Source organism: Cavia porcellus, unplaced genomic scaffold, assembly GCF_034190915.1.
Source record: "Cavia porcellus strain 051 isolate PalLab524CR breed Dunkin Hartley unplaced genomic scaffold, mCavPor4.1 scaffold_32, whole genome shotgun sequence".
Lineage (NCBI taxonomy): Eukaryota > Metazoa > Chordata > Mammalia > Rodentia > Caviidae > Cavia > Cavia porcellus.
Window position 1 is genome coordinate 36,373,210 of NW_026947515.1, and position 25,523 is coordinate 36,398,732.

The 25,523-nt window shown below is 51.4% G+C and overlaps 2 protein-coding genes, 1 long non-coding RNA gene and 1 further gene across 27 annotated transcripts; 3 read left to right on the forward strand and 1 right to left on the reverse strand.

The window, feature by feature from the left end:
- Window positions 1-287: 287 nt before the first annotated feature.
- Window positions 288-24,233, reverse strand: LOC106026876 (uncharacterized). Of its 15 annotated transcripts, XR_010045132.1 has the most exons (10): window positions 23,753-24,220; window positions 20,782-20,883; window positions 19,113-19,730; window positions 16,557-17,206; window positions 14,703-14,827; window positions 8,410-12,393; window positions 6,346-6,527; window positions 5,377-5,461; window positions 1,578-1,693; window positions 288-1,447 (listed from the first exon to the last, which is right to left on the reverse strand). It is a non-coding gene; the product is annotated as an uncharacterized LOC106026876 (long non-coding RNA). The 15 variants fall into 15 exon arrangements; XR_010045130.1 differs by having other exon boundaries at window positions 19,113-20,883; window positions 23,753-24,233; XR_010045131.1 differs by lacking the exon at window positions 23,753-24,220 and having other exon boundaries at window positions 20,782-21,022.
- Window positions 4,278-15,417, forward strand: Alox12 (arachidonate 12-lipoxygenase, 12S type). Of its 5 annotated transcripts, XM_003466276.5 has the most exons (14): window positions 4,278-4,412; window positions 4,794-4,995; window positions 5,946-6,027; window positions 6,130-6,252; window positions 6,355-6,458; window positions 6,688-6,848; window positions 7,341-7,484; window positions 8,349-8,558; window positions 10,968-11,054; window positions 11,273-11,442; window positions 11,973-12,094; window positions 14,421-14,521; window positions 14,644-14,814; window positions 14,937-15,417. In XM_003466276.5, exons 1-14 carry the CDS (start codon window positions 4,278-4,280, stop codon window positions 15,114-15,116), a joined length of 1,992 nt encoding a protein of 663 aa, XP_003466324.3. In that variant the 3' UTR covers window positions 15,117-15,417. The 5 variants fall into 5 exon arrangements, with proteins under 5 accessions (XP_003466324.3, XP_063098041.1, XP_063098045.1 ...); XM_063241971.1 differs by lacking the exon at window positions 14,644-14,814; XM_063241975.1 differs by lacking the exons at window positions 11,973-12,094; window positions 14,644-14,814 and having other exon boundaries at window positions 14,390-14,521.
- On the forward strand, window positions 18,719-19,008 carry Cat (catalase; the record flags this gene model as incomplete). The annotated part of the gene is given in 1 exon segment (NM_001172925.1): window positions 18,719-19,008. The product of NM_001172925.1 is annotated as a catalase (mRNA).
- Window positions 19,222-22,012, forward strand: CUNH17orf49 (chromosome unknown C17orf49 homolog). 6 transcript variants are annotated; one of them, XM_063241976.1, is made up of 7 exons: window positions 19,222-19,351; window positions 19,531-19,625; window positions 20,212-20,313; window positions 21,022-21,212; window positions 21,412-21,516; window positions 21,612-21,654; window positions 21,750-22,012. In XM_063241976.1, exons 1-7 carry the CDS (start codon window positions 19,331-19,333, stop codon window positions 21,898-21,900), a joined length of 708 nt encoding a protein of 235 aa, XP_063098046.1. In that variant the 5' UTR covers window positions 19,222-19,330; the 3' UTR covers window positions 21,901-22,012. The 6 variants fall into 6 exon arrangements, with proteins under 6 accessions (XP_063098046.1, XP_063098047.1, XP_003466321.1 ...); XM_063241977.1 differs by having other exon boundaries at window positions 21,754-22,012; XM_003466273.5 differs by lacking the exon at window positions 21,612-21,654.
- Window positions 24,234-25,523: the final 1,290 nt, after the last annotated feature.

The window sequence follows — 25,523 nt, forward strand, 5'->3', positions numbered from 1 at the left end:
AATGTAAGTAGAGAAACATAAAAATTTTAAAAATTAAAAATGTAAACGGCTAATATTGTTGTACAATTATGCCTTTACTTAAAAATGTGATAGTTTATTCACTGTGGATATTTTGCATTGACTTTGACTTTTCAAATATCGCATTAAGATATTCTTTATCTTTACTGCTGAGTTTTTAAGGGTCCCTTATATATGTACGCAAGCAAGGGTCTCATCACTTCTCCCCACTCCCTGTCTATCTTGGTTACTTTTTTCTACTTGGTGAGACAAAACACATGACACCCAAATTTTGGGAAGGGAAGCTTTATTTCTTATAATTTTGGAGGTTTTAGTCTATACTCAGCTGGCTCCAAGCAGCAGGATGGCCTGGCAGGGCCACTTCTTCACAGGAGCCACAAACAGCAAGCGATAACAGCACAAAAAACAGAGGAGGACACACCTTCCTCTCCTTCCCACTGTTACACTGTATGCTGGCTCCACCCCTGGGCAGGTGCAGCACTCACACCACCAACCCAAGTGCTAGACAACAAACCAATCACGAAGGCTAGATTTGGCTGCGTCCATGACTGCATGAAGCTTGGGGGGGGGCAGGGGGAGGATCTGAACATAAACCATAACACTGTCCTGGAAGACCTTCAGTAAAATCTGTTACATGGCAAACCTCAGTGTCAGTGACTGCTTTCAAATATGGTGCAGCATAGGGTAGGTCAAAGAAGTAGGCAAGATATGAAAATTCTCTAGAAATCCCATAAGAAATCTGAACAGTATGGGAGGTGAGGTAAACATGAAAGCAAAAAGAAAGATAAGCAGAGTAGGGGCTGCTGTAGAATGTGGGCAGGGGTCCCCAAGAGGACCCTTTGCATGGACCCACAGCTCACCTGTCCTTTAACTGCGGCTTCGCCAGGTAATGTGAGAAGCTTAAGATACCCTGGGCTGAAAAGAGACCCTTCTTCCTGAAAAGGGAGTCCAGTATTGGGATCATGAGGAATAAGGACTATCCATGAGAGCTGGATGAAGGACCCAGGATGAATCTCCCAATCTTTTACAGAAATGTTGAGTAGACCCAAAAGGAAAAATTTCTAAATAAAACCTTGCAAAGAATGCCCACCAAAACCCAGCAGACACGTCTGGGAAATCCTGATGACAGAATATGCCTTCCTCTGTGTCACCCATGCTTGTTTAGCGATGGCCTTGTGTGGTGTAACATGGTGTTTAAACTTCCTCAGCAACCCATGATGTCATCCAGCCTCCAGTGATGACACACTAAGCCTGCCTTTGTACCTCCTGCTTTCTCTCCCTGTGAAAGACCCAAAACCTTGCTGGCCAGGCAGGGCTGATTCTTTGGGAGAGATGCCAGTCAAGCCCAGTCGTGCAATGAACTGCCTCCTCAACTTCCTCTGTGCTGCTTCTTCCCATGCTCAGTCTGTCTTCTGCAACAGGGACAGCTCTAAAACAAGCAAGGGGACACAACATAGAGATGACAGTAGGTGGCAAGATGTTTAGAAGGACAGTCTTCACTGTATTCTTGCTTAAAAGACAAATGGGCAACAAATAAGAATGAGGCCTAGAGCCCATACCTGCTCTACCAATGCTGTCTGGAAAGATAAGGTGGGCTCTCGTCAGCCTCTGCTAGGTAGAGCCTCAGCTCCTGGTTCCGTCCCGATGCTCTAACAGGTCCAGGGTTTTATTTTTCCTGTGGCAGCAATCAAGTAGTGAATCCACTAGGGAAGTCACACTCCTAAACAACAGCTCAACTCATGGTCACCCACTTCGCCTAGGGGCTCAGCCATGCCCCGCATTCCCGTCACAATCCCAATCTCAGGCAAGTATGTAGAATATGCCCATGATCCCAGCCACCCAGGGGACTGAGAATTCAAGTCTCAAATTCAAGTCTAGCCTGGGCAACATAGTGAGACCTTGTCTCAAAATAGAGCACTTTACTATGTGTGAGACCCAGGGTTCAATACCCAACAGCACAAAGAAAGATGTCCCAATCCATTCATTTATATGCTCTCTTCTCCCCCCCCACTCTCTCCTCTCTTCCCTGTTGCCCACATTGGCCTTGAACTCTGACCCCGTGTCAGCCCCGCAAAACACCTGAACGTCTTCTTTTCACTGGCCCTCCTACCCGTCCGCTCCAGCTCTGGCCCAATTTCTACACCCTTCAAAGGCACCTTACATTCCAGGCTACATTCTGCTTCTCGATCTTCTTACCAAACTGCCTTCCGTGATATCACTGACAAATGCTGTGTCCCCACAAAATGCACACACACACACACACGCAGGCTCTTTGAAACAGCAATGGACTTTGAAAGACCATTAGCAGCACTTGCCAAGGGAGAACAAAACCAAATGATGTGTTTCAACACTATTTATAAACACCTGAAACTACCCTCCTCGAACTTTGCTGAAGTAAGGTTAACAAATAAAAATTGTATATTTAGGACACATACATGATGTTTTCACAAATGTGTACATTGTGAAATGATTGCCACAATTAAGTTAATAAACAGCCTCATCATCTCACCTTGTGGCCGTGTGTGTGGTGAGAACACGTGTGTCCGTGTGTGTGTGTGTGTGTGTGTGTGTGGTGAGAACACTTGCACTTTCCTATCGTAGCAAATTTCAAATATAACTACAGTCACCAAGCTGTCAATTAAGTCTCCAGCTCTTACTCATAACTGAAGCTTTGTATCCTTTGAGCAGTATTTCTCCTCTCCCAACCGCCAGCCCCTGGAAGCCACCTTTTTATTGTTACTGTGAGTTCCACTCTCTCTCCACATGATTTCATAGCGTACTGGGGTGGGCAAGGGAAAGTCACCAAACAGCAGAGAAACAGCTGGGGTATAGACTGGCTTTGGAAGCAGCTATGAAACAAGCTTTCTTTTCTAGAAGGCAGAGTGACTCATGAAAATGCGTGTGGAAAAGACCAGATCCTGCAGTTACCAGGGAGGGGAATTTGGGCCACTTTATTTGTATATTACAAACATGGTGACTTCCAACAACCAGAACAGGGAAATGTCAAAGGGCAGGCACCCAGCAGAGCCCGGAGCAGAGGCAGACAGGGAAGAGCACCCAGGCAGCGCTGTGAGGTACAAAGGGAAAGGCAGAAGCCTGCCCGCCCCACACATCCCTTCCAACTTCCCGCGTAGGCAGTTCTGAGGTCTGGCTCAGAAAGCAGACGCAGCCATTGTGAACCAAATGCTTCCCTCTTGATCCCAAAGATCTAGACAGTGACCTGCAGGAGAGTTCGAGCCTTAGGCGGCCTGATTTGAATAATTCCTGGACTAGCAGCAGAGCCAGAGACCCCAGGCATCCTCTGATTGTTTAGAAACTTCCTAGCCAGCCCTGGTGTAGTGACTGCCTGGCGTTCCTGCCATAAGACTCAGGAAGGACAAGACAGACCTTGGGAATAAAAACTAACCTGAAGGAGAAGGGGCTGCACCAGCTGGAAAGGACACAGCGGGGCGGCACCCATATCTGCTGGGTTCCTGAGCAATTCTATAAAGCACCCTAACATCCTGGCTGCTGTTCCAGCATTTCCGGCATCCACACGGAGCCTGGACAAAGTCCTGCCTCTCTCAGGGCATCTGGCGCCTGTATTTGGTGTGCTGGGGATCTTAATGGACGGCTGTTAGAGTTTCAGAAACTGCAGCGGGTAAGAGGGATGGGTGCGCAGGTTACCAAGGCTTAAGCTGTTACTTTTCCTAGGTAAATTGGGGAACCCCTGTTCATTTATTGAAGGACAGGTCTCACAGGCAGTGGAGAGCTGGAGTCTAGCAGCAGAGTGTGCCCGAAGACTGGCGCAGCCTTCCAGACTGGTCTTCCAAACTGGCCTTCTAGTAGCTTTCCCCATAGAGTCACAGCCCACTGTAAGATGGACTCATTTTCTCCAAGTGCTCCTAAAGACCTGGAGACCTGGTTCACACCCACCGGGAGGTCCCAGTCCTCAGGCGCCCCAGGGAGGTCCAGCTTGGTGGGGGTGGGGCACAGCCGGTCCTGCCCCCTCTCCCCGGCCGGGCTCCTTTATCTCCCTCTGGCAGCGAGGCTCCTGCTCCTCCCACCCTAGGTTCAGCCCCACAGCCTGCTTGCTCGGCGACTCTGCTGCACTCGCAGGTTCGGGCTAGCCCGGGGCGGGACGTGGGACGACCAGACACCAGAGGGCGGGGACGCAGACCGGTCTTTTAAAGGCCTGGAAGTGACCCAGAGGCGCCAGTGGCCCGGGGCGGTCCCAGGAGTCGTATGGGACTGGCTCCCCGGCTGGACCTGCCGAGGACATGGGCCGCTACCGCATCCGCGTGGCCACCGGGGCCTGGCTCTACTCGGGGTCGCGCAACCGCGTGAGGCTCTGGCTGGTCGGGGCGCGCGGGGAGGCAGCGCTGGAGCCGCAGCTGCGGCTGGCACGGGGTGAGGTCAGCGGGACTGGGGCCGACGGGCGAGGGGCAGGGAAAAGGGCATAAGAAGGCGACCGCGCCAGTGGGGGCCCGGGGGTGCGCACAAGGGGGACTCGGGGCAGGTGTGGTGGCCCCGACTGGGGCGGCCTCCTGCAACCCCTTCTCCAAATGGCCCTGGAGCCAGGGTGACGGCCCCTCCGGGGCAGCTGAGGGGGTGCCCGGTCTCCCACTCGAGTCCGCGGGGCAGCGCACCGCGCGCCCTCAGGCTCCCGCTGAACCTGAGCTCGAGAGCCAGCAGGGCAGGGCGAGGCCAGGCGAGGCGAGGCCACCCGAAGGGGCGGCTGTGTCCTCGGAACGGAACGGCTCTTGGGGGCTGAGCCTAGCCGGTCTGGCCCCCAGGAGGAGGAGTTCGACCTCCACGTTCCCGAAGACTTGGGGCCTCTGCAGTTCGTGAAGCTGTGCAAGCAGCACTGGCTGGTGGACGACGCGTGGTTCTGCGACTGCATCACGGTGCAGGGCCCGGAGGCCTGCGCGGAGGCTGCCTTCCCGTGCTACGGCTGGGTGCAGGGCGACGGCGTCCTCAGCCTGCCCGAGGGCACCGGTGAGTGGCAGCGGGGCGGGGGGCACGCGGGACGAGGCGGGGGAGGCATCCCAAAATGCAAGGCAGGAAGGAGAGGCTCTGAATTCCTCAAGTGTGACCCGGGACAAGGGCGGCCGCGAGTGGGGGCGGACACACAGCCTCCGGGCTCTAGAGTCTGTGATCTGAAGATTTCGCCTTCCTAGAAGGCGAGAGGAGTCAGATACGGATGAGGAAGGAAAACAGGGACAGAGGAACAGACAGATCTCTGTGTCACTGTTAGGGCAGGGGACAACTGTGAACACAAAGGTGGCTCGGGTAGGGCGAGGGGAAGACGACCGTGAAGGGCAGGGAGCTGCTGGCAGCAGTGGGGCACGGATAGGCGCGGCAATACAGAATTTTTACCTTGGAAAATAAGATGACTCCAGAGACAAGTGAGGGGCGAAGGGGAGAAGGACATCCACATGAAATAGGATCCTGGAGTGGAAGTCTGAACCGAGAAAGGCAGGAGGAAGTCAGTAAGTGCAAACCAAGACTGCACGCAGAGGGAGGTCAGGTAAGGAAAGCAGGCAGGAGCCGGGCGGGAGGTTACAGAGGGGAATCCGCCCAGAGCAACCCAGAGCGCCCCAGAGCGCGGGTGCCGGGAGACAGCACCGGCTCGCGGGCACGCGGCTGCAGCATCTTTGGGTGATTTTTTCTAACCTTAGATATGAATGAACTAGATCTGGTAGGAGAAGATGAGTTAAAGGGCTAGAAAGAGGTGCCAAGCATATGAGATTTTGTCTCCAGGCAAGAGGTTAGGGCTGAAATAAGTGAAATTCAGCACGTGTCACTGCAACACGGGTCTGGAGCTCAATCAAGTACCGCAAAGCCAGAGAGGAAAAAGCAGCAGAACAGGGCTGAGGACAGAGAGGAAGGCCTGGATAGACAGGGCCGGGCAGAGGAGCACGGTAACCCTTCCCCTGTCGCACCAGCCCGCCTGGCAGGAGACAGCGCCCTGGATGTCTTCCAGAAGCACCGCGAGAAGGAACTGAAGGAGAGGCGGCAGATCTACCGGTGAGCACCCCCCCAAGGCTCCCCAGCCGCCCGGTTCCCTCTCCCACCCTGTCTCATCCCCGCCCGTGGCGTCCTCCTTAAAGCTTTGTCCCCACCTTCCAGCTGGGCCACCTGGAAGGAAGGCTTACCCCTGACAATCGCTGCAGTCTGTAAGGAGGACCTACCTCCAAATATGAGATTCCACGAGGAGAAGAGACTGGACTTTGAGTGTACCCTGAAGGCCAGGTGAGCAGCAGCTAGAGCGCAGAGCGGCAGCAGGGCCGAGACATAAACAGGGAGGGCCGACGGGTCAGCTGATGGCCTCCTCTCACCACCTACCTGTCTTAGGGTTGTGGAGATGATCGTCAAACGCGTGTACACCCTCTTGAGCCCCTGGAACCGCCTAGAAGACTTCGATCAGATTTTCTGGGGCCAGAAGAGTACCCTGGCTGGTCAGTAGTCCCCCAGGGTCTCCATAATCCCTTGACAGCCCCTTTTGGTGACTTTCATGGGTCTCACAACTCCCTGCCAAGTGAAAACATATTCATAGATGCCTCAAGAACGAAAAGGAAGGAACTGAGTTTAGGCTGCTCTAAATTCCTGGGGTGCTGTCTAAAGAAGAGGGACACCCCCAGGCTATGGTAAACAGCCTCCCTCCTGTGCCCCATCTCCTCCCCACAGAGAAGGTTCACCAGTGCTGGCAGGAGGATGAGCTTTTTGGCTACCAGTTCCTCAATGGCGCCAACCCCATGCTGTTGAGACGCACCACCTCTCTCCCCACCAGGCTGGTGCTGCCCTCAGGGACGGAGGAGCTTCAGGCCCAGCTGGAGAAAGAACTCCAGGTACTTGCCCCTATGTTCTCTCAGCATCAACATGGGAATAAGATGGATCTCTTGGGCACAAAAGAGGGTCAGCAATGTTAGGAGGAACATCAACACCGCTGACTGACGCCAGTGTTCTGGACCCCGGTGCTCATGGGCAGGGAAAAGGGCATAAGAAGGCGAGTTCTAGGGTGGTTTTCTGGAGTAAGAGAACTGGATTTGGAAGAGATGGTTCTCCGCCGGAGCTATGTGTGTACACAGCGCATGCGTGCTGTTTCCAGTGACCGTGGTAGCTAGAGAAGCACTGTGAGATCTTCAGCAGAAGACAGGTTTGTATACAGAGGAAGGGAGAGATAAATTTCTAAGGTGGTGGAAGCCAAATCAGAGAGTCATCGGGGAATGACCGACGTAGGAGAAGGACAAGAAGTCAGACTAAATGTCCTCAAATGTCTTGCCCTTGCCCTGCCTCTCAAGTTTAAACACTAAAAGTGGACAATCTCCTGCTTCCTCCAGAACGGGTCCCTGTTCGAGGCTGACTTTATCCTGCTGGACGGAATTCCAGCCAATGTGATCCGAGGAGAGAAGCAGTACCTGGCTGCCCCCCTTGTCATGCTGAAGATGGAGCCCAGCGGGAAGCTGCTACCCATGGTCATCCAGGTAGGTGCCTTCAAGTCCGTCTTCTAGTCACTCAGTCTCCGCTCCCAGGGACCCGACTCCTGTCTTCTGGCTCCCAAACCCATCCTCACTGAGATGCATCTGCTGCTTGCAGCCTAGTTTCCCCGACTCACCCACATGGAGGCATTTGTTCAGGAGTCATAATGGCCTCTTGAAGTTAGCTGATGCCCAGCAGCTCTTAAAAATTAGTGTACTGCCAAATCATCTCGAGTGCTTATTAAAACACAGCTGCTGTGTCCTGTCACCACACTTTTTATTTGAAATGTCTGGGCTGGGAACTAAAGATGTGCATTTCTTGCAAGTTCAAAAGTAATGCCAGTGCTACTTGGTCAGCACCACACTTGAAGAATCCATTTAGAGAATCCATTTAACCTCAGTGTCTCTGACTCTAATGCCCACTACCTTTTGAATATCTGTTCTTGGCTGGGGATTTAGCTCAGTGGCATAAGCACCTGCCTGGCAAGCGCGAGGTTGTGAGTTTGATCCCCAGTACCAAAAAAAAAAAGTAATTGGCTCTCTGTCCTCTCAGTAGTCCTGGTTGATGAGAACCACCAGTGATCTTTAATATCCAGCCGCTGCTTCCTGTTCCACCACTGAGCTTCTGATTCCCATCGTGTTTCTCCCTAACCACTACTGAATCTGTCCACTGACCTCCCTGCTGCTGGTTTCTTTTGCCTCAATCTATCACGGCACCCAGCTAATGAGAGGCAGGGCGGAATGGTCTTCATTCCTCTTCCTTCGCTGTAACACCCTGAACGGCAAAAGTCATCTGTTTCTCCAGGATGCTGACCATGTCATACCTACGTAGCAGGAGTTCAATGAACACTCGATTTCTGTTTCTCCCAGATTCAGCCTCCCAACCCCAGCTCCCCACCCCCAACACTGTTCCTGCCCTCAGATCCTCCACTTGCCTGGCTCCTGGCCAAGTCCTGGGTCCGCAATGCGGATTTTCAGCTGCACCAGCTCCAGTATCATCTGCTGAACACGCACCTAGTGGCTGAGGTCATCGCTGTCGCCACCATGAGGTGCCTCCCAGGGCTGCACCCTGTCTACAAGGTATTTCTTCTCGTGTTCCTCACCCCACGGAAGCTGATGGCTCAGGTTCAAAGGACAGTGCAGTAGCAAAAGAAAAAAATAGCAATTTGTTAATGAAAAATGGAGCACAGAAAAAGACTATATCAATGACCCAAGACTCTTATTTTAATCAAGTTGAGTCATTTAACTTTGTTTCAGGACACCTTACAAGGGGCCTTCTGAGATTTCCAAAGACCTGAGAGTCTAGAAATGGGCTTGCATTATAGCTGGGATATTGTCAGTAAAACAAAAGCCTTATGACTAGGTTAAATTAGTATTTATCTAGGAAAACAAGTGTATCAAAACCAACCAGAAAACATTATCTGGAACTAGAGTTTGAAATCAGAAGGATGCCATTAAACAGTATGGTGCTAATGAAGACTGTACCACCTTAACCAAGAAACCAGTTAGGCAGAAACAGATTAAAAGGCAACGAGCAGCCCAGCAGGCCACTCAGACCTACCCAAGAGGAAGGTGGGTGAAGATGTGCTCAGCGGTGATAGCGACAGGGACACTGAGGGAAGAAACAGAAACAGCTACAGCACGCCTCAATGGAACAGGGCTGACACCAAAGTCCAAGCTTCCTTAACACCTGGAAGCCCACAGCGTAGGTGGGTTGTACTCATCTAGAAATACTATAATTTTGTGAAAAAGAGAGTTTGACATCAGTTTCTGGACAGAAGGCAGGAAGACATATGCTTGCTTAAAAAATGTTCTCAAAAATCTTACAGACACCTTCCATATGGGATATGTGGCAGAGAAGGGCACAAACATGATACAAGCTTATGAAACAATAACTGTCAGAAATGGTAGGCTTAAAAACATTTGTTTGGGAGCAAAAATGAGTTGACTGGGTTTAGCTCCAGGAAGGTGATGTAGTGGCAAAGTGCGCAAGCGAGAACTTGGTAAGGAGAGCAGCTGGACTGTCTCACGAGGCAGCCATCTGGACCCAAGCCTGGCACACACAGGAGAGCATCTGTGGCCACAACACTGCTACACAGAAAAGATGCAGGCCAGTGTGAGGCACAGGTCTTTGATTTTTTTGTCCTGGGACACCTCCTGCATCGCCATCCTCTGCCTACCTTGGACAGGGAAAGCCTTATGAAAACCACCTTGTCTCCACTCACCATAGCAACCTCATCCCAAGGCAAACAGCTGTCTGTCACTCCTGGGCGCTCAGGAAGACTGAGTGTGTAAATGGCACAAGGGTCACCCATGCAGACTTTTGATTTTGCTTGCTGGAGTCTCTGAATCCCGAGTGCCAGCCTCAGTACCAAACAGATGCCCACATCCACAGAATGTTTGTCAGAGGCTAGAATGGCCCAGAGCAATGGTGTGGCACATACTAAATGCTGACAAAACTGTGTCCTTACTATTTATTATTATTTGTTTGTTCTCAGGCATCTTTTCTTTTGATAGGGAATTTTGGCTTTTAGTAATATTCAGCAGCTTTCATGAACTTTCTGAAAAGTTGCAGACTAGTGTGAGTTTTGTTATTAGTATTAAAGGAATCACTACTTAGTTTAGTTCGATGTCCAGCATCATCTATTCAGGTAGATACCAAAACTGGATAAAACTCGCATATTAACTGGGTATTAAAGAAGACAAATAAGATAAAAAGAAACATGTGTAAAAAGACAAAGAAAAAAAAAGCCACAAGGATTAGGTGGCCTTTTTAATAGCCAAGAAAAGCGAAACAGAGGAAGACTGACTGGGGATGGGATGGAACTGACAAAGGCCCCTCGCTTGCATAAACAGGCAGCTCAGTAGAGCTCTCCACTTCTAACTGAAAGTGTCTGCCCAAACCACCTCCCCAAACACATCGAACTGACAACAGTGGAAGGGGGTGCAGCTTTGACAAGCTGGTTTAAGCTACGAAGATGCGAATGATAGAGAAAATGCAAAAGAAAATCAAAAGAGAACGATTCATAAAGGCACCTACATTCAACCCAATATCAGAACAGCAGCAGCTGCTGCTGGGGGACTTCTGTGTGACTAAACACTCTGCACACATCACCCACATAACCACAGCCATCACCGCAGCTCTGGCCGAGGACAGTCTACTACCGCCCTTTCTTGTAAACACAGAGATTGCAGGTTATTGGGTTATTCTGTTGGCTACTTATTAGAGTGGTAAAGTGGACCCATGTGACTCCAGCGCCCAGGTTATGAGGAAACAAGGACATGAGAATGAGTGCTCAGGGTCACAGGAGACGAGCCTGTCAAGGCAGCAGAGGGGGCAGAAGCATCGCCTGTAATCCCAGCCTTGGGGAGGCTGAGGCAGGCAGAGGGCTACGAAATGAGTTCAAGGCCAGCCTGAACTGCATAGTGAAACTCTGACTCTAAAAGACTAAACACAAGTCTACTAACTGCCTCCTCTCCTCACCCCAGCTCCTGGTCCCCCATATCCGCTACACTATGGAAATCAACACGCGGGCCCGGACCCAGCTCATCTCGGAGAGAGGAATATTTGACCAGGTAAGGACAGCATGGAGTACTGAACTATCTAATCGCCCACTTTTCTGTGATTTTTACCACCTTCAGAAGCCTGGGCCAACTCACAGGAGTGCCCTGACCTTTAACCTCAAGCTTGGCCCTTTATATACACGACTTTAAGTCTGAAAATGCACTGCTGGATCTCTTATACAGTAAGCTGGAATTATCCATTCCTCAAGACCTGTCAACTCTTGTCGCAGGCAGTAAACACAGGCGGAGGGGGCCACGTGCAGTTGCTCCGTCAGGCAATGGCTCAGCTAACCTACTGCTCCCTCTGTCCTCCTGATGACCTGGCTGAGCGAGGCCTGCTGGGAATCCCAGGTGCTCTCTACGCCCAGGATGCGTTACAGCTGTGGAAGATCATTGCCCGGTAGGTGAGAGCTGAGAAACGGGAGGGGTGGGAGGAGGGCAGAGCTCCGTTGTTCACCATGGCACAACAGCATTCTCCAGGGAGAGGTGAGGAAAAGGAAGGAGATCGTGGGTGGACCCTAAAACTGAGGAGCCCGGGGTAGGGGCAGAGTATGTCAGCGAGGAGCATCATGGGGTTGGGAAGACCAGGGATCTAGAAGAGCAAGGGTTTCATCAGGAACAGCAGACAGCAGCTATGTATAGGGAATCCCTAGAACCGAGATCTCCTTTACACTGTTGTGTCAAAAACCTACGGCGGTAGCTCAGTGGTAGAATGCTTGTCTAACGTGTGCAGAGCCTGGGTTTGATCCCCAGCACAGCAAACATACATGTGCACATACATATGGATATCGCTAAACAGAGAACCTGGGGACTGTCCCAAAAGACAAGTCCTAGAGGATCTGCTCCAAGCACAGTAAGAGGGAGGCACAGGAAGAGGTCAGAGGCTGGAATGTTCTGCTTTTGGAGAGCTCACTTCCCTCCTCTGGGCAGGTATGTGGAGGGGATTGTCCACCTCTTCTACCCGAGGGATGACGTCGTGAGGGGGGACCTTGAGCTGCAGGCATGGTGTCGGGAGATCACTGAGGTGGGGCTATGCAAAGCTCAGGACCGAGGTAAGGTCCACCCCACAATCAGGGATTCCTGGGAGGCTCTACAGGAGTCCCTCCCCCGGGACAGGACCCCAACCCCTCATTACAGCCTTCCCTCTGAACATGACAGTGGCCAATTCCCATTCACACCTTCCAAGACTCAGGACAATTCTAGATATCCGTGACTGCTTCTCAGAGACACAGAAATCGACTTCTATTCCTGTCCCCACCCCTCGTCACACCACCTGTATCCTGCCAGAATCATGTCCGGTGAAGAGTTCCGCCAGTTCCCACTGGGGCTGGTGTTCCACTTACATCTTACACTGCAGGCAGAAATGGGAAAAAGTTCTCCATCAAAACTCATGATTACCCACCCGGTTTATCCCTCCCTTCTCTTCTTGCCTACTACTGTCCACCATGTACAGAAGGACTGTGACAGAGTGCAAGGTCATTCCTTAATGCAACCTCAATACTACAACGCTGGGGCTCAAGCCTGACCTCATGTCTTCTCCTTGGGGGTCAGCGTTCGTTGGCCGATGCAGCTTTCCCTTCCTTCACAACCCTAACCCCAGGAAGAGCCTGGCCACAATCTCTAGTAAACCTCCATTGCCAGCATTTTAATCTCTGGAGAAGAAATAGCCTTTTCTGAGCTCTCCTTAGCCTCATCCTCCGTTCTCTAAACCAGACGGGCTGGCCTGGATGACTCTGAATCATCTTTCAGCGCTGCCCCTCGCACTTCACACCAATACCTCGAAGCTCATCCCCTGCCTCCATGGGGAATTTAGTAAGGGGCCGTGACAGCCAGGCGGGCCTGTGATGCAGCCGTGGCCTGTGCTCTGCAGGGAGCCTGTCCCTGAGGAACCTGTGGTGCACCCAACCAGACTCGCTCACATGCTCCGCCTCCGGTCCTGTAGGCACCACATGTCCCAAAATATCCCTCTTCCTCTCTCTGGCCACATTGTCCTTGAACAACATCCAGAAATTAAAAATAAATGTTCACATAGTCTCTGTCAGCTTGAGCTTCTGTAACAAAGCACAATAGACAGGGTGGCTTATACAAAAGAAATTTATTGCTCGCAGTTCTGGAGGCTGAAGTCCAAGATCAGCATGCCAGTATGTGTGGGCTCTGGGGAGGGCCCTCTGATGCAGAAAGCCAGACTCTTACATGTTCACATAGTCAAAAACAGCGAGGCAGCTCTGGGGCCTCTTCTCCTAAGAGCACTGACACCATCCACGAAGTCTGCCCTCGTGACTGAACCACTCCCAAAGATTCACCTTTGAGTACCGTCATGCTGGGCATGGGTTTCAAGATGAGTTCTGAGGGGGACACCCACATTCAATCCCTAATGCATGTGGTACCTTTAACTACACTAATTACCCTTCATTCTGTCCTCCCTCGATTCCCACAGCTCACTTCTGCCTGATTTTCCCAACAGATTTTTTAAAGGAAGCTCACTAAAATTAACAAGGGGAAGGAATTATCAGTTAGGAAACCAAGCTCAAGGTTGGCTCCTGCTTTTTCCCAACTGCAGCCCCACAAGCAGTTTAACTGCCCTGGTTTGATTTTCAATTGCATTATTATTATTGAACCTAAAGCTTCACACTGAGCTACACGCCCTTTTTATTTTTTCAGGCACGGTCTCATTAAATTGCCTAGATTCAAATTTATAAGCACCCTGCCTCCCACATGCTGGGATTACAGTTATGTGCCACCACATCCAGCTTGATTTTTTTTAATAAAATACATTTTTAAAAATTATCTATGTTCCACTTAGCTCATAGCATTATTGGGTTTCTGAGCCCCCGCAGCCACTATGAAATGACAGCTTGAGATAACACTTGTGGGAAGTCCCTCTTAACTGTGACACTGGAAATCCACACTTTTCTTATTCCTCATTTTATAGCTCAGAGGTTTGTAATTCCCTGTCTGGGAATAGGAGGAAACAACCCTAAATTCTTTCTTTTCTCTTTCTTTCTCTCCTTTTTTCGTTGAGACAAGGGACTCACAGCATCCTCGCACCTCAACCTCCCAAGTTCTGAGATTATAGCCATGTGCCACCATACCTGGCATCTAACTTCTTAACCATTTTTTGAGGTGGAGAAATCTGGCCACCCTTCCATAATAACAATAATTACTAGTTGTTGAGAATTTGATATTTTCTCCATAATTTTATAGGTGCAAATGTTGAAGTTCAGAGAGGTTAAGTAACTGGCCTAAGATAATCAAGCTGTAAGTGACTAAGCCAGGATTATAACCCATGTCTGGCGCAAACATAGCTAACTAAATTAACCAGCCTTTCCTTCTTTCCTCATCTGCAGTAGCCCTGAATCCTGTTCCTTTCCTGCCCAGGTTTCCCTGTCTCCTTCCAGTCCCAGGATGAACTCTGCCATTTCCTTACCATGTGTATCTTCACATGCACCGCCCAGCATGGGGCCATCAACCAGGGCCAGGTATGAAGAGCTGAAATCCCAGACCCCTAAAAGCAAATGCCTGGACCTTGGGAAACCCCAGGGAGAGACGGGGATCCAAACCCTAAGTCCTAGGGTCCTAGGGATGCAGTTTCTTCCCCTAGCTGGACTGGTATGCTTGGGTCCCTAATGCCCCATGCACAATGCGGATGCCCCCACCTACCACAAAAGAAGATGTGACAATGGCCATGGTGATGGGGTCTCTACCTGATGTCCAGCAGTCTTGTCTTCAAATGACCATCACATGGCATCTGGGTCGCCGTCAGCCAGACATGGTAAGCAGGGGCCCTATGGAGAGGGAAATGATAGTTGGAAAGGAAACATCAGCGTGAAAAGCTGGGCTCTAGGTGCTTTTCTCTTTAGACCAGAAACTGTCTGAACTTTTATTCTGTTTTAGGTGCCTCTGGGACATCACAAAGAAAACTACTTCTCAAGTCCCAAGGCAAAAGCTGTGCTAAGGCAGTTCCAAACAGATCTGAAAAACCTGGAAAATGAGATTACAGCCCGGAATGAGCACCTTGACCTGCCCTATGAATACCTAAAACCCAGCCACATAGAGAACAGTGTCACTATCTAAGCCCTAAATGCTCTGCCTGGGTTTCGGGTCAGCTTTAGGACTGACATTTCCATCTTGAATTTTATGCTTTCCTAAGTCTTTTTTCTATGGCTCTAATTCCTCGCCCAGCTAAACCCTCTACATCAGTATCCCACTGGCCCAGAGGACAGTGTACATCTTCTGTAAAGAACCAGATAATGTTTTCGGCTTTGTATGCCACACAGTCTTTGCCACAATTGCTCTCCCACTGAGGCAGCCACGATTTGTAAGCAAGTAAGTTGTGACAGTGTTCCAATAAAATTCTGTTTATGGCCAATAACAAGACTTTGCATGTCTGAAAACTTTATGCAACTAACAAATTTATGATTCTCTTCCTTTAGTGATTTTTCTTCTTGAACAAATCTATTCAGATACAGCACTAAGGGTCACTGAGTAAGAACAGTGTTCCTAGCCCACAGTAAAAAACCTTTGTCCCAAGCAGCTCCTTTCTCCAGACAGGCCCCAAGAAAAGAAATATGAAACTCATGTTTCAAGCCCATTTTCTCAGCCCATTTAATACTCAGTGATCCTTTCATATTATTACCCAGGATCTGTGTTTTCTTTGGCAACCTTTTTTAAAAGAACAATATGCACAAAACAAATGGAAAAACACCACAAAGTTATTCTATGCCATTGACACTATGTGTTTAGTTCTGGGGTCTCAGAATCAAAAAAGGATTTCTCAACTATGCTATGGTTCCTGCCTTCACCAGCATGCGTACACAAGCTCCGTGCACAACTGTGTTCTTCACCTGTGGTTTCAGACCGAGTACCAAACAAAACGAAACACAGAACCTTCAGACACCCCTGTTTTCCCACTACAAATCAATCTCACTAGTACAGTGCACAAACGTTTTGGGGGAGGTTAGGTGGGAGCGTGCAATGACCTATCCGTATTTTTTAATCTTGTATTTTATCTTGCTCAAAGGACCTACAGTTATTTCATTTAGTTAACAGGTTGCACTTACTCTTTTTTCCAGTGCATATGGCAGGACCACTCACAGTCACACTGGTCACTTATTACTTTTAACTTGCTCATTTAGTCTGCTTTCCTTGGGATTTTCCTAACTGCATATATTTCTGGATTCAGCATCCAGAACTAATACAATATTACAAGTACAATGATAAAAATTACACTATTCTAACAGAAGCATATTCAATGCCAAAAATCCTCCACAATTTTAACGCATGCTAGGCACAATAGTACGCTTGGCCCTCGGGGCGAGGGGGTCCGAAGCTCCTTTTACCTTGTCAGAATATCAGCCTCAACACTGACAGACGACTAGAGGCTATAGATGTGCCCACTCTCGCAGTGAAACTCCACGTTTCACCGTTACCCCAGCACAAGGACCACCTGCGACTAAAGTGCCCGAGAAAAAAAAATCACCGACGCTAAGTCTCTTATTTTAACAATCTTTTTACCCAAGAGTCTTTGCCAGAGTCGGACGTTTCTGGAGGCCTGGTTATGGCTAGCTCCTAGTCACATGACCAACCAGGTCATGTGCCATTCGGCGCCTTCCATTCCAATATGGAGGGGGAAAGAGACCAAGGAACGAATCCTCGGTCTTAGAGTAATCAGGCCCCAGATACATATCTGTAGGTCAGGAAGGGCTTCCAGGCGGGCGGCTTTAGTTTCAGATGTGTATTCTCTCGCCAAAACCCGTGGAGGACCGTAAGGCGCCCATCCTCTCTGCTGCCACCCCCAGGCCGAATGGTAGATTCCGAAGGCCACGCCCTTTCGGCTCACTGTTTGGCTCAAGTCCTCAAATGCGGCTCGCTGACCCCGGCTGCGTATCTTAGGCTCGGCATCGCTGCCGTTCTACTCGGCTCACACTCGGCTTGATTCCCCGACTCCCTTCTTCATGGCGTCGCTCCTGTGCTGTGGCCCCAAGGTGGCCGCGTGCGGCATCGTCCTTAGCGTCTGGGGAGTGATCATGTTGGTGAGGGGCCTGCTCACCGAGAACTGGAGAGGGGACCCGAGGAGCTCCGGGGTTGGAGGGCTGGAAGGCCGGGAAACTGCATGCCTTAGAAGGCAGCAGGCAGGATGGAGGGGCTGGGCGGCTAGCTGGACCCTGGAGAACAAGAGAGAAATAAGATTGAAAAATGGGGAATTGGAGTCGAAGGGTGGCGAGAATGAAGGGTGGAAGGGAACCAGAGCTGTCAAGTCTGTAGATTTTCCAAGTTAAAAATAAAAGCTATGGTCCTGAGAGATGCCCAAGTTGAAGGCTACGGGGAACAGGAGTGATTCCTCCTGAAATGAGTTACCGTGGCCTTCTTTGTTCAGAGTACATTCTGCCACTTCTGGAAATAATATGAACTACTGGTTCTCTCTAACCTCTTCCGTCCTGTCTCGTGATAATGATGCCCCTGAGTAGGATAGTTTGGGTTCCTGAAAAAGGCAGCTTGCTCATTATTCCCACCCTTGTACCAGCAGTTGTCGCAGTGTCCCCACTGCAAGCCCTAGTCCAGGTGGCCGAGGCCAGTCTGAATCCAGCTACAACCACTCCTACTCCTGGCTCGTTCTTGTTAATCCCAAGGCTCAGGTATTGGAGCAACATTAGAAATAGGAGGAGTTTAAGGAGGTTAGTATCTGTGTCCATACCTGCCTGTTCCTTTTCAGATAATGCTTGGAATATTTTTCAATGTGCACTCAGCTGTGTTGATTGAGGATGTTCCCTTCACGGAGAAAGATTTCACGTAAGTGGTCAGGTGGAAAAAGCGGGCAAGGTGCAGGCATGAGGTAGCTGGGCCTGTGGTGAGAATTATGGGTGGGAAATTGCCAGTGGCTAATGTTTGGGACCCTGAAGTTAGGGAACTGGGAGAGGTGTGCTGCTCTCTACAGAACCAGTTAGGGCTTTGGGTGTAGCCGAGTGGTAGCCAGTGTGTTTAACCTGTAAAGGCCCTGCCTGGATTCAAACTTCAATACAAAAAGAAAGAAAAAAGAAAGGAATGTATTTAGGAACAATCTTGGAAGTCAGGCTTTAGCAGCCATCCTATACCCACCAATTTAGATGTGGCCTCTTTAGGTATTTTACCTGTGACTTAGTCCACCTCTACCAAAGGGGTATTAAATAGAACTCATCTCATAGAGTTATGGAGAAGACTGAATGCTGGTAATATCTGTAACAGCTAATAAGCTTGATGATGTAAGCCTATAACCCCAGCACTCAGGGAGATTTGAGGAAGGGATCACAAGTTCGAGCTCAGCCTGGACAATTTAGCAATTCAAGACCTGTCTCAAAATAAAAAGCACTAGGCTGGGGACTTAGCTCAGTGGCCCAAATGCTCCCCTGGTAAGCACAAGGTCATGAGTTCAATCCCTGATACCAAAAAAAAAAAAAAGGAAAACTAAAAAGCGCTGCGATGAAGCTCAGTGTGAAGGGGCTGGATTTATACATAGCAAGTTGAGGGAAGCAGCGCTTAGAATGGTGACTGGCACATGGTTTGATGCCCTTCATATCTGAGTTCTCTACCCAATTCCCATCCCTAGGAATGGTCCTCAGAATATATACAAGCTTTACGAGCAAGTCAGCTACAACTGTTTCATCGCCGCCGGCCTTTACCTCCTCCTCGGAGGCTTCTCTTTCTGCCAAGTTCGACTCAATAAGCGCAAGGAATACATGGTGCGCTAAAGCATAGTCCTGTTTCTCGTCTTCAGCCGCCCTGTGTATTTAAAGATTCCCCCTCACTCGGGTCTCATCCTGCCCACTGTGGCACCCTCCGCGGGTCTGGGTTTCCCTTGGGAGAGACTGAATCCCCCATTCTCCAGCCTCAGGCATCTGGCCCCAATGCGGGGAGCTGGGGCTGCGGACCCCCCGTCTCTCCAGCCCCCTCGCTTACTCTCTGTTACAATAAAGACGAGCTGCTCTCATAAGCCTCCTGTGTCTATGTCTGAGTGAGACAGTGGGCCGGGACGAGGCGCGAAGCGGCCTCTACGCGGGGCGACCTGACCCTCGGCGGAAGTGAAGTGAAGCTGACCGGAAGTGAGGCGGTGTCTTCCACCTCGTTCCCCACGGCGCTGAGGCTTTATTTGCCCGCGGAAGGAGGGGCGGGAAGCGGCCAGGCTTGAGCCAATCAGCTGCCGGGGGCGGGACTTCCTGCGCGGGAGCCGGAGGGGCTCCACAGTCGCGCCCGCCGTGGTCTCGGCTCGCGTGGCGGCGGCGGCGGAGCGTCTCGGTGAGGAGGTGCGCGGGGACATGACGTCAGCGTCCACAAAGGTTCGACCTCCCTCGCGGACAGCGCTCCCTGGCGGTCACGGGCGGGCGGGCCCCCCGCTCGGCTCCTGGCTCTTCTGCGCCAGGCGGGGGAGGGCCGAGCCTGGGGTGGGGCTAGGGGCTCCGGGCGGGACGGTGGACCGGCTGTGCGCCGGCCCCCCGTAATCCTGCCCCGCCCCCAGGTCGGAGAGATCTTCTCCGCGGCCGGCGCCGCCTTCACGAAGCTCGGGGAGCTGACGATGCAGCTGCATCCCGTGTCTGATTCTTCCCCCGCGGGGTACGTGAGATGGGGCTGGGACGCTGACGCCGAGAACTGACGCTTGGATCTGTCACAGACGTGGACCTTCTTAGGGCAGGGGCAGACGTTAGTTTCTCACTGTAGCTGGCACAGTGCAGAGTAGGTGTTAGTAAGTGTTGAAATGAGTAAGTGAGTGACACGTGAAGATGCAAACGGTTCCCCAACCCGGACTTAGATTTCACAGTTGCACCCTACTGCGAGCCGACTGGCCTCCACCACCACCACCGCCGCCGCCCCAAATTTTGTTATCCCCTCAGACTACTGCAGACTGTGTTCAGAAATTCTGTTTGTAAGGCCTCTACTTGGTGAATTGGTTTTAGTGGCCTGTTGACAGCAGCTGTTACACATTGATGGGGCAGAGGGGTGCTGTAAGGGGATGGTGGATGCAATTTCGTGTGGTTAGGGACCCCCAAAGCTTTTTAAAAAGGAATGCCCGCTTTATGGTTTCTTGGAAGGGGGCCCAGAGATTGCGGGGAGGAGGCTGGTTGGCTGTGGAGTGCATAGCCTGTGGGCTAGCTCCACACCCGCCTCCTGTTTTTGCTATCCCCCCTCTCCCTTCCGACAGTGCGAAGTGGACGGAGACGGAGATAGAGATGCTGAGGGCTGCTGTGAAGCGATTTGGGGACGATCTTAATCACATCAGCTGTGTCATCAAGGAACGGACAGTGTGAGGGAGGGTAGCAGAGAAAGGGGGGTGGGCAGCTTTCTTCCTCCTTAATATTATTCCAAAGTCTTCCTCACAACTCCGAGCTCAGCACCTTTTCAACTTTTTGCTAGTTTTGGTAGCATTCCCATGAGGAGTAAAAGAATGTAAGCTCTGTCACCGTTGGTCAGTGCTAATCTAATCTAAACCGCTAATCAGGATCTTTAAGAATTTGATTTTAGGGTGCCTTGAGTTACTTAATTACTGTATTTGATAATGGGAGTTTCCTGGTTATTTATATAGCACTGGTGTGTCCAGGGATACTGATTTTCTGAACTACTTGACCAGGACTCATTAAAAATCTCAATGTAAGACTGGGGATGTGACTCAGTATTAAGAGTTGTTGCCTTGCATGCACAAGGCCCTCCTGGCTTTGATCGCCAGCACAACCCCCCACCCATCTCAATCCACCTGTAAATAATCTAGCCTTACCTGGTGGGCTTGCACACCTACGAGTCTCTCCCAGAAGAGGACTGGAGATGGGCCTTTCCAGTGACTCAGTTCAGGGGCACCACTCTTCACATCCCATCTGCCCTGAGTATTGAGAACACTACAACAGGTTGGGGCCCTGACCAGGATTCTCATGAAGGGGCTTCTAGAATTCCCACCCTCCCCTTTTTCCCTCGGCCTTTCTGACAATCTCTTCCCTAATTCGTTGTGTCCTCTTTTTAGGGCTCAGATAAAGACCACTGTGAAACGAAAGGTGTATGAAGATTCTGGCATTCCCCTTCCAGCTGAGTCACCCAAGAAGGGACCCAAGAAGTTGGCATCTGGTGTCCTGTCACCTCCTCCAGCTGGCCCTCCATCCAGCAACTCCAGTGTCACTGAGGCAGGGGGTCCCCCCATAAAGAAACAGAAGGCTGGTGAGGGCCGTGGAGTTGCACCTAGGGTAGAAGTTAAAGGTCCTCTCTGAGGTTCTGTGAGAGAATTGGGCCTGGGTCAAAAAAAAAAATCTCTGTTCTCCCTGTAGTTCCCAGATGCAGCGAGTAGAGCACAAAGTTTTGGAAAGCTGGGAGGGGCACAGTTAGGAGAACCTAGAACATAACCTGTACTCCCTCCCAGATGTGACCCTTAGTGCTCTGAATGACTCCGACGCCAACAGTGACCTGGTGGATATTGAAGGGCTAGGAGAAACTCCTCCAACCAAGAAACTCAACTTCGACCAGGGTAGGAGTCCTCCTCCTACCATACCCGCTGGGGCTGGGGAGAAGTGTTCACTTGACGCAGGGCAGGGTCTCAGCAGAAGCTCTGCTCTCGTGCAGGGGACTGGAGAAGGGAAGGTGCTCTCGCAGTACAGGAGATGGGGTCAGTTAAATACTGGAGACTTCGGGAAGGTGGGAGTTGCCTTGGAATCACCCTGGGAGCTCTCTCTATCTGGTCCGTTTTACCTCCTGTTCTAGACAGCCTGACGCAGGATTCTGGCCTCCTCACAACCTCCACTGGTGTTCCTCTGCTCTCCTGCTGAGCCTTCCACCCGACCCTCTCACTGTTCGCTCTGGACCTGTGGATTGCCCGGGAGTGGAGCAAGGCCCGCATGAGAGAGGGTCATAAGGCTGCAGGGGTGGCCACCTGGCTATTGCTGATAACTGTCTGCTCCTACCCCCTGACCTCTGTGTGATGGACATTTTTATATATAAAAATAAAGAATTCTGTCAGCATGGTATGGTTAAGCTCCTCTCTCCCTTCTTAGTCTGCAGCAGCTCAGCCCCTCCTGGGTGGCTCTCACCACCCTGCCTGGAGCAGCACAACCAATATTGGCAGACTTGCTTCCCAGTGCCAATATTTCTGTGCTGCTAAAGCCAGGGGAGCTGGGTGTGGGCAACAAACCTACTTTGCTGTCAGGAGCCAAAATTTACTCCAGGGTCGCAGGCAGTGAGGATCGAGGCTGCCCCGGGGGGCAGTTAAAGTGACAGTTTCCAGGGCTCTCATACTGTCTTCTTCCCCACCTCTCAGTTTATCCCCAGGGCCTGATGTGCTTTGTGTTGCTTCTCCAGGGCGGCCTCCCAGGGCCGGGCCTCCGCGGTGCCTCCCCCACCCTCGCTCTAACACCACAGTGTGGTTTGGACGTGGCCACAGTGCCGTACAAACCACAGTGTGCTGCTGGGGCGGGAGCAGGACTAGGGTGGGCTAAGAAGAGAGCCAAGTGAAGACCCCCCCCAACACCAGGGAGATAGACAAGGCAAACATGGTCCTCAAAAGGGTTGGCAAACCCAGAGCTTGGGACAGGAATTGAGCAGGCAGCTGGAAGGAAAGGGATGCGCTCACAGTGCAGCAAGGTTGGAACCACCTTCTCCTTTAGGAGCGCAGCTCAGGATCCCCAGTGTGGGGTCAGAGGCACAGGAAGCGGGGACTGACACCAAGCTGCCTCCTGACTCAGCAAGGGCAGGGACCCAGGGCTTCCTGTGTCCATTTCTCCCCTCTGGGTCGGAACCCAGGAGGACAGAGGACCAAGGACAACAGGGTTAGGAGTTGGCAATCCAGAGGTGGTAGGGCCGGAACATGGTCGGGAGAGGGGGGCCGGAAGTTGCCCTGGGCCCTGGGCCTGCCACAAGATGGAGGCCAAAGTCAGGAAATGGAGGCCGGGGGAGAGGTGGGCAGCAGGGCCTAGAAGAGGGCCAGCTGGACCTGGGGACCAGGTGTTCCACCTCCAGTGCTGCTGTCAATTCCCACTGCCCCCCAAAACCCATGCTGCACCCCCACAACACCACCCATTAGCCTATCCACCAGGCCCAGACAGGCGGGTCCACCCAGAGAGCCACGTTTAAGCTGAAACAAACATGTCTCTCCCCACCCCCAACCCTAGGCCTTCTCTTAGCCTTCTCCTCCTGTCCAGGACTTGATTTTTAAAAAGCACCCCCAGAAAACAAATCCCTTCTGCAACTCAAAATAATACCCTATAAAACCCAAATATTATCCTCCCATGTCCCATCTCACCTTTTACCACCCCCGTCCCGACACACCCCCCAAAACTCTTTAACAGTCAGAAAGATCTAAGATGGTGTATGTAAGCAGTCCTTTTAGGCCCCCGAAGATGCCAGGCGCCCTTTCTGAGACCCCCATCTTTCCCATATCAAGCTCTGCTAAGGCCTCCTGATCCTCTTTGCACCTTCCAGAGCCCCCCAAACAACAGCTGCCCCCAGCTCCCACCCCCGGCAGAGCCTTTGTGGGGGTAAAAGAAATCAAACACTGTCCTAACGGCTGGAGATGTTGAGGGTTCTCTGGTCTCAGGTTTTGGTTTCCATCTAGGGGACTGCAGTTTGAGGGTATAGGAGGAAGCCTCGTCAGTCAGCCCCCCAATTCCAAGACTGACAAAGCCCAACCCCACCCCAGCACGCACCTCCAAACCTTCCCCCCAACCGCCACGTCTCTCCTGAAAACAGGGGACACTTCCCTCCCCACTTACCTCAGCTACTTTCCCCTGAGATCCTGGTCCCCTATTTTGAAAGGAGCAAATTTTGGGGTGCATCCCTCACATTTGGGGTGCAGGAGAAAGGAGCCGCCCCAGTCGCATCGCTGGCCTCCTTCCTCTCGGCTGGCTCAAGGACTGGGGAGTGCCCTGAGGAAGGGGCACCCCCACGAGAGGGCTCTGGAGGGGGTTCCTCCACTCCCAGTCAGAATTGGGGACACCCCCCCCAAAACCCGTCCAGCCCATCCGTCTCCAACTCGGCGGGAGAGGCAGCTGCAATGCCCCAGTCAGATTCCCCCAACACTACATTCCTCACCCCATCTAGAGGGGTCCCGGGGTCCCCAAAAAATCCCCAAAAAATCTAGGATGTTGGGAAGACGGTCCTGGACTAGCTCCCCAAATTTGGGGTCCTTAGATACCCCCGTTTTTTCAGGAAAATTCTGTCTTTCGCCTGCCTCCCGCCAGCCCTGCTCTGTCCCGATGCCAATTTTGGAAGTCACTCCCTCCTTCCTCCTCCCCGTCCCTCTAGGCCCCCCCACCCCGCTCGGGGGGCTAGGGTCCAGGACACCTGGCTTCCAGGCCGGGGGGGTGAGGGGGAGGCACTCCTCAGAGGGCACGGGGCCAGGAGGTCAAGCTCATAGCCCCTGTCTTAGGGAGGCAGGAAAGCCCGATCTTCCCCTCCCCTCCCCCCTGGCTGGTCTCCGTGGTGGTTTGGGAAAGCCTGGAGGATTGGAATCTGCCATTGCTGTTGCACAGGCAGTTTTTTTGCTTGGGCTGGGGGGGGTGGGCGGTGGGAGGGAGAGAGGGGAGGAGAGCCGAAGAGAGCGAGGACCCAGGCGGGAAGAGCTGGCCTGGCTTACCCTCTAGCCCCTGCTGCCGTTGGGAACCCCTCCCCCTCGGCTCACCCACACTCTCGGTCCTCTGCTTTCTGTTTGGGGATCTTATCCTAGAAAATCAGGGTGCAGGAATCACCTCTTTCTACACCACCACCCTTCCTTGCCACAGTTCCAGCAGCACTGACTTGATCAGAGGTGTCTACTTTACCAAGAGGCACCCCATTTATCTCCACCTTCCCCCAAGCTGTGGCATTCTTCCTTAAGAAGTTGGGGTTCAGAGTCTGGAACGACATTTTTCCCTTAGATCCATCCAGCCCACATAATAATAAATACGTAACAGGACTTCATTCCCTTCTCACTCTCTCCCTTCAAATCTTAGGCTTTTGGGGGGGTTCATTAAAGAATGAAATTTCTATATTCTAGGGTGAGAGGGAGCTACAAGTAAAAGATATTCTAGACCAGATACATGCTCCAAATTAAGTGAACCTTCAGATCAGTCTCATCCCTCAGCTTCACAAGATGTACACCGTGAGTGGCAAAAGACCCCAAAATAAAGGCACCCCAAAACTAGGCTTCCTCCTTGGGGGCCCTCACCTGTTTCTCCCCTTGAAAGGGAACTTGGAAAAGGTTTCATGGCTATCCAGGCATACAGAGGAATAGTCTCCTCTCAAAATAAGTCTCCACAGGACTCAAATTTAAAAGTGTATCCCACCCCCACCAAAACTCCAACCACAGAAAGCCTTCAAACTTATTCCTGACTTCCTATTTGCTCCACCTCAATGCATTTTTTAAAAAATTCCGAATTTTATATCTCTAACAATCTAATGAGCCTTGAAATTGATATAGCACCCAAAAACAGACTGTACCCCAATATCAGCGTGAGTATTCTAACTCGACTGATAGTTCAAGGTGACAGAGAATAATACTGTCTC

Excerpts from the sequence above, each read along its gene's own strand:
- CUNH17orf49 (XM_063241976.1), top strand. The coding sequence starts at position 19,331 with ATGACGTCAGCGTCCACAAAG. Across the intron at positions 19,626-20,211 it reads TCTGATTCTTCCCCCGCGGG|TGCGAAGTGGACGGAGACGG; the intron begins GTACGTGAGATG and ends CCCTTCCGACAG. Across the intron at positions 20,314-21,021 it reads GTCATCAAGGAACGGACAGT|GGCTCAGATAAAGACCACTG; the intron begins GTGAGGGAGGGT and ends TCCTCTTTTTAG.
- Alox12 (XM_003466276.5), top strand. The coding sequence starts at position 4,278 with ATGGGCCGCTACCGCATCCGCGTGGCCACCGGGGCCTGGCTCTACTCG. Across the intron at positions 4,996-5,945 it reads CAGCCTGCCCGAGGGCACCG|CCCGCCTGGCAGGAGACAGC; the intron begins GTGAGTGGCAGC and ends CTGTCGCACCAG. Across the intron at positions 7,485-8,348 it reads TGCTACCCATGGTCATCCAG|ATTCAGCCTCCCAACCCCAG; the intron begins GTAGGTGCCTTC and ends TGTTTCTCCCAG.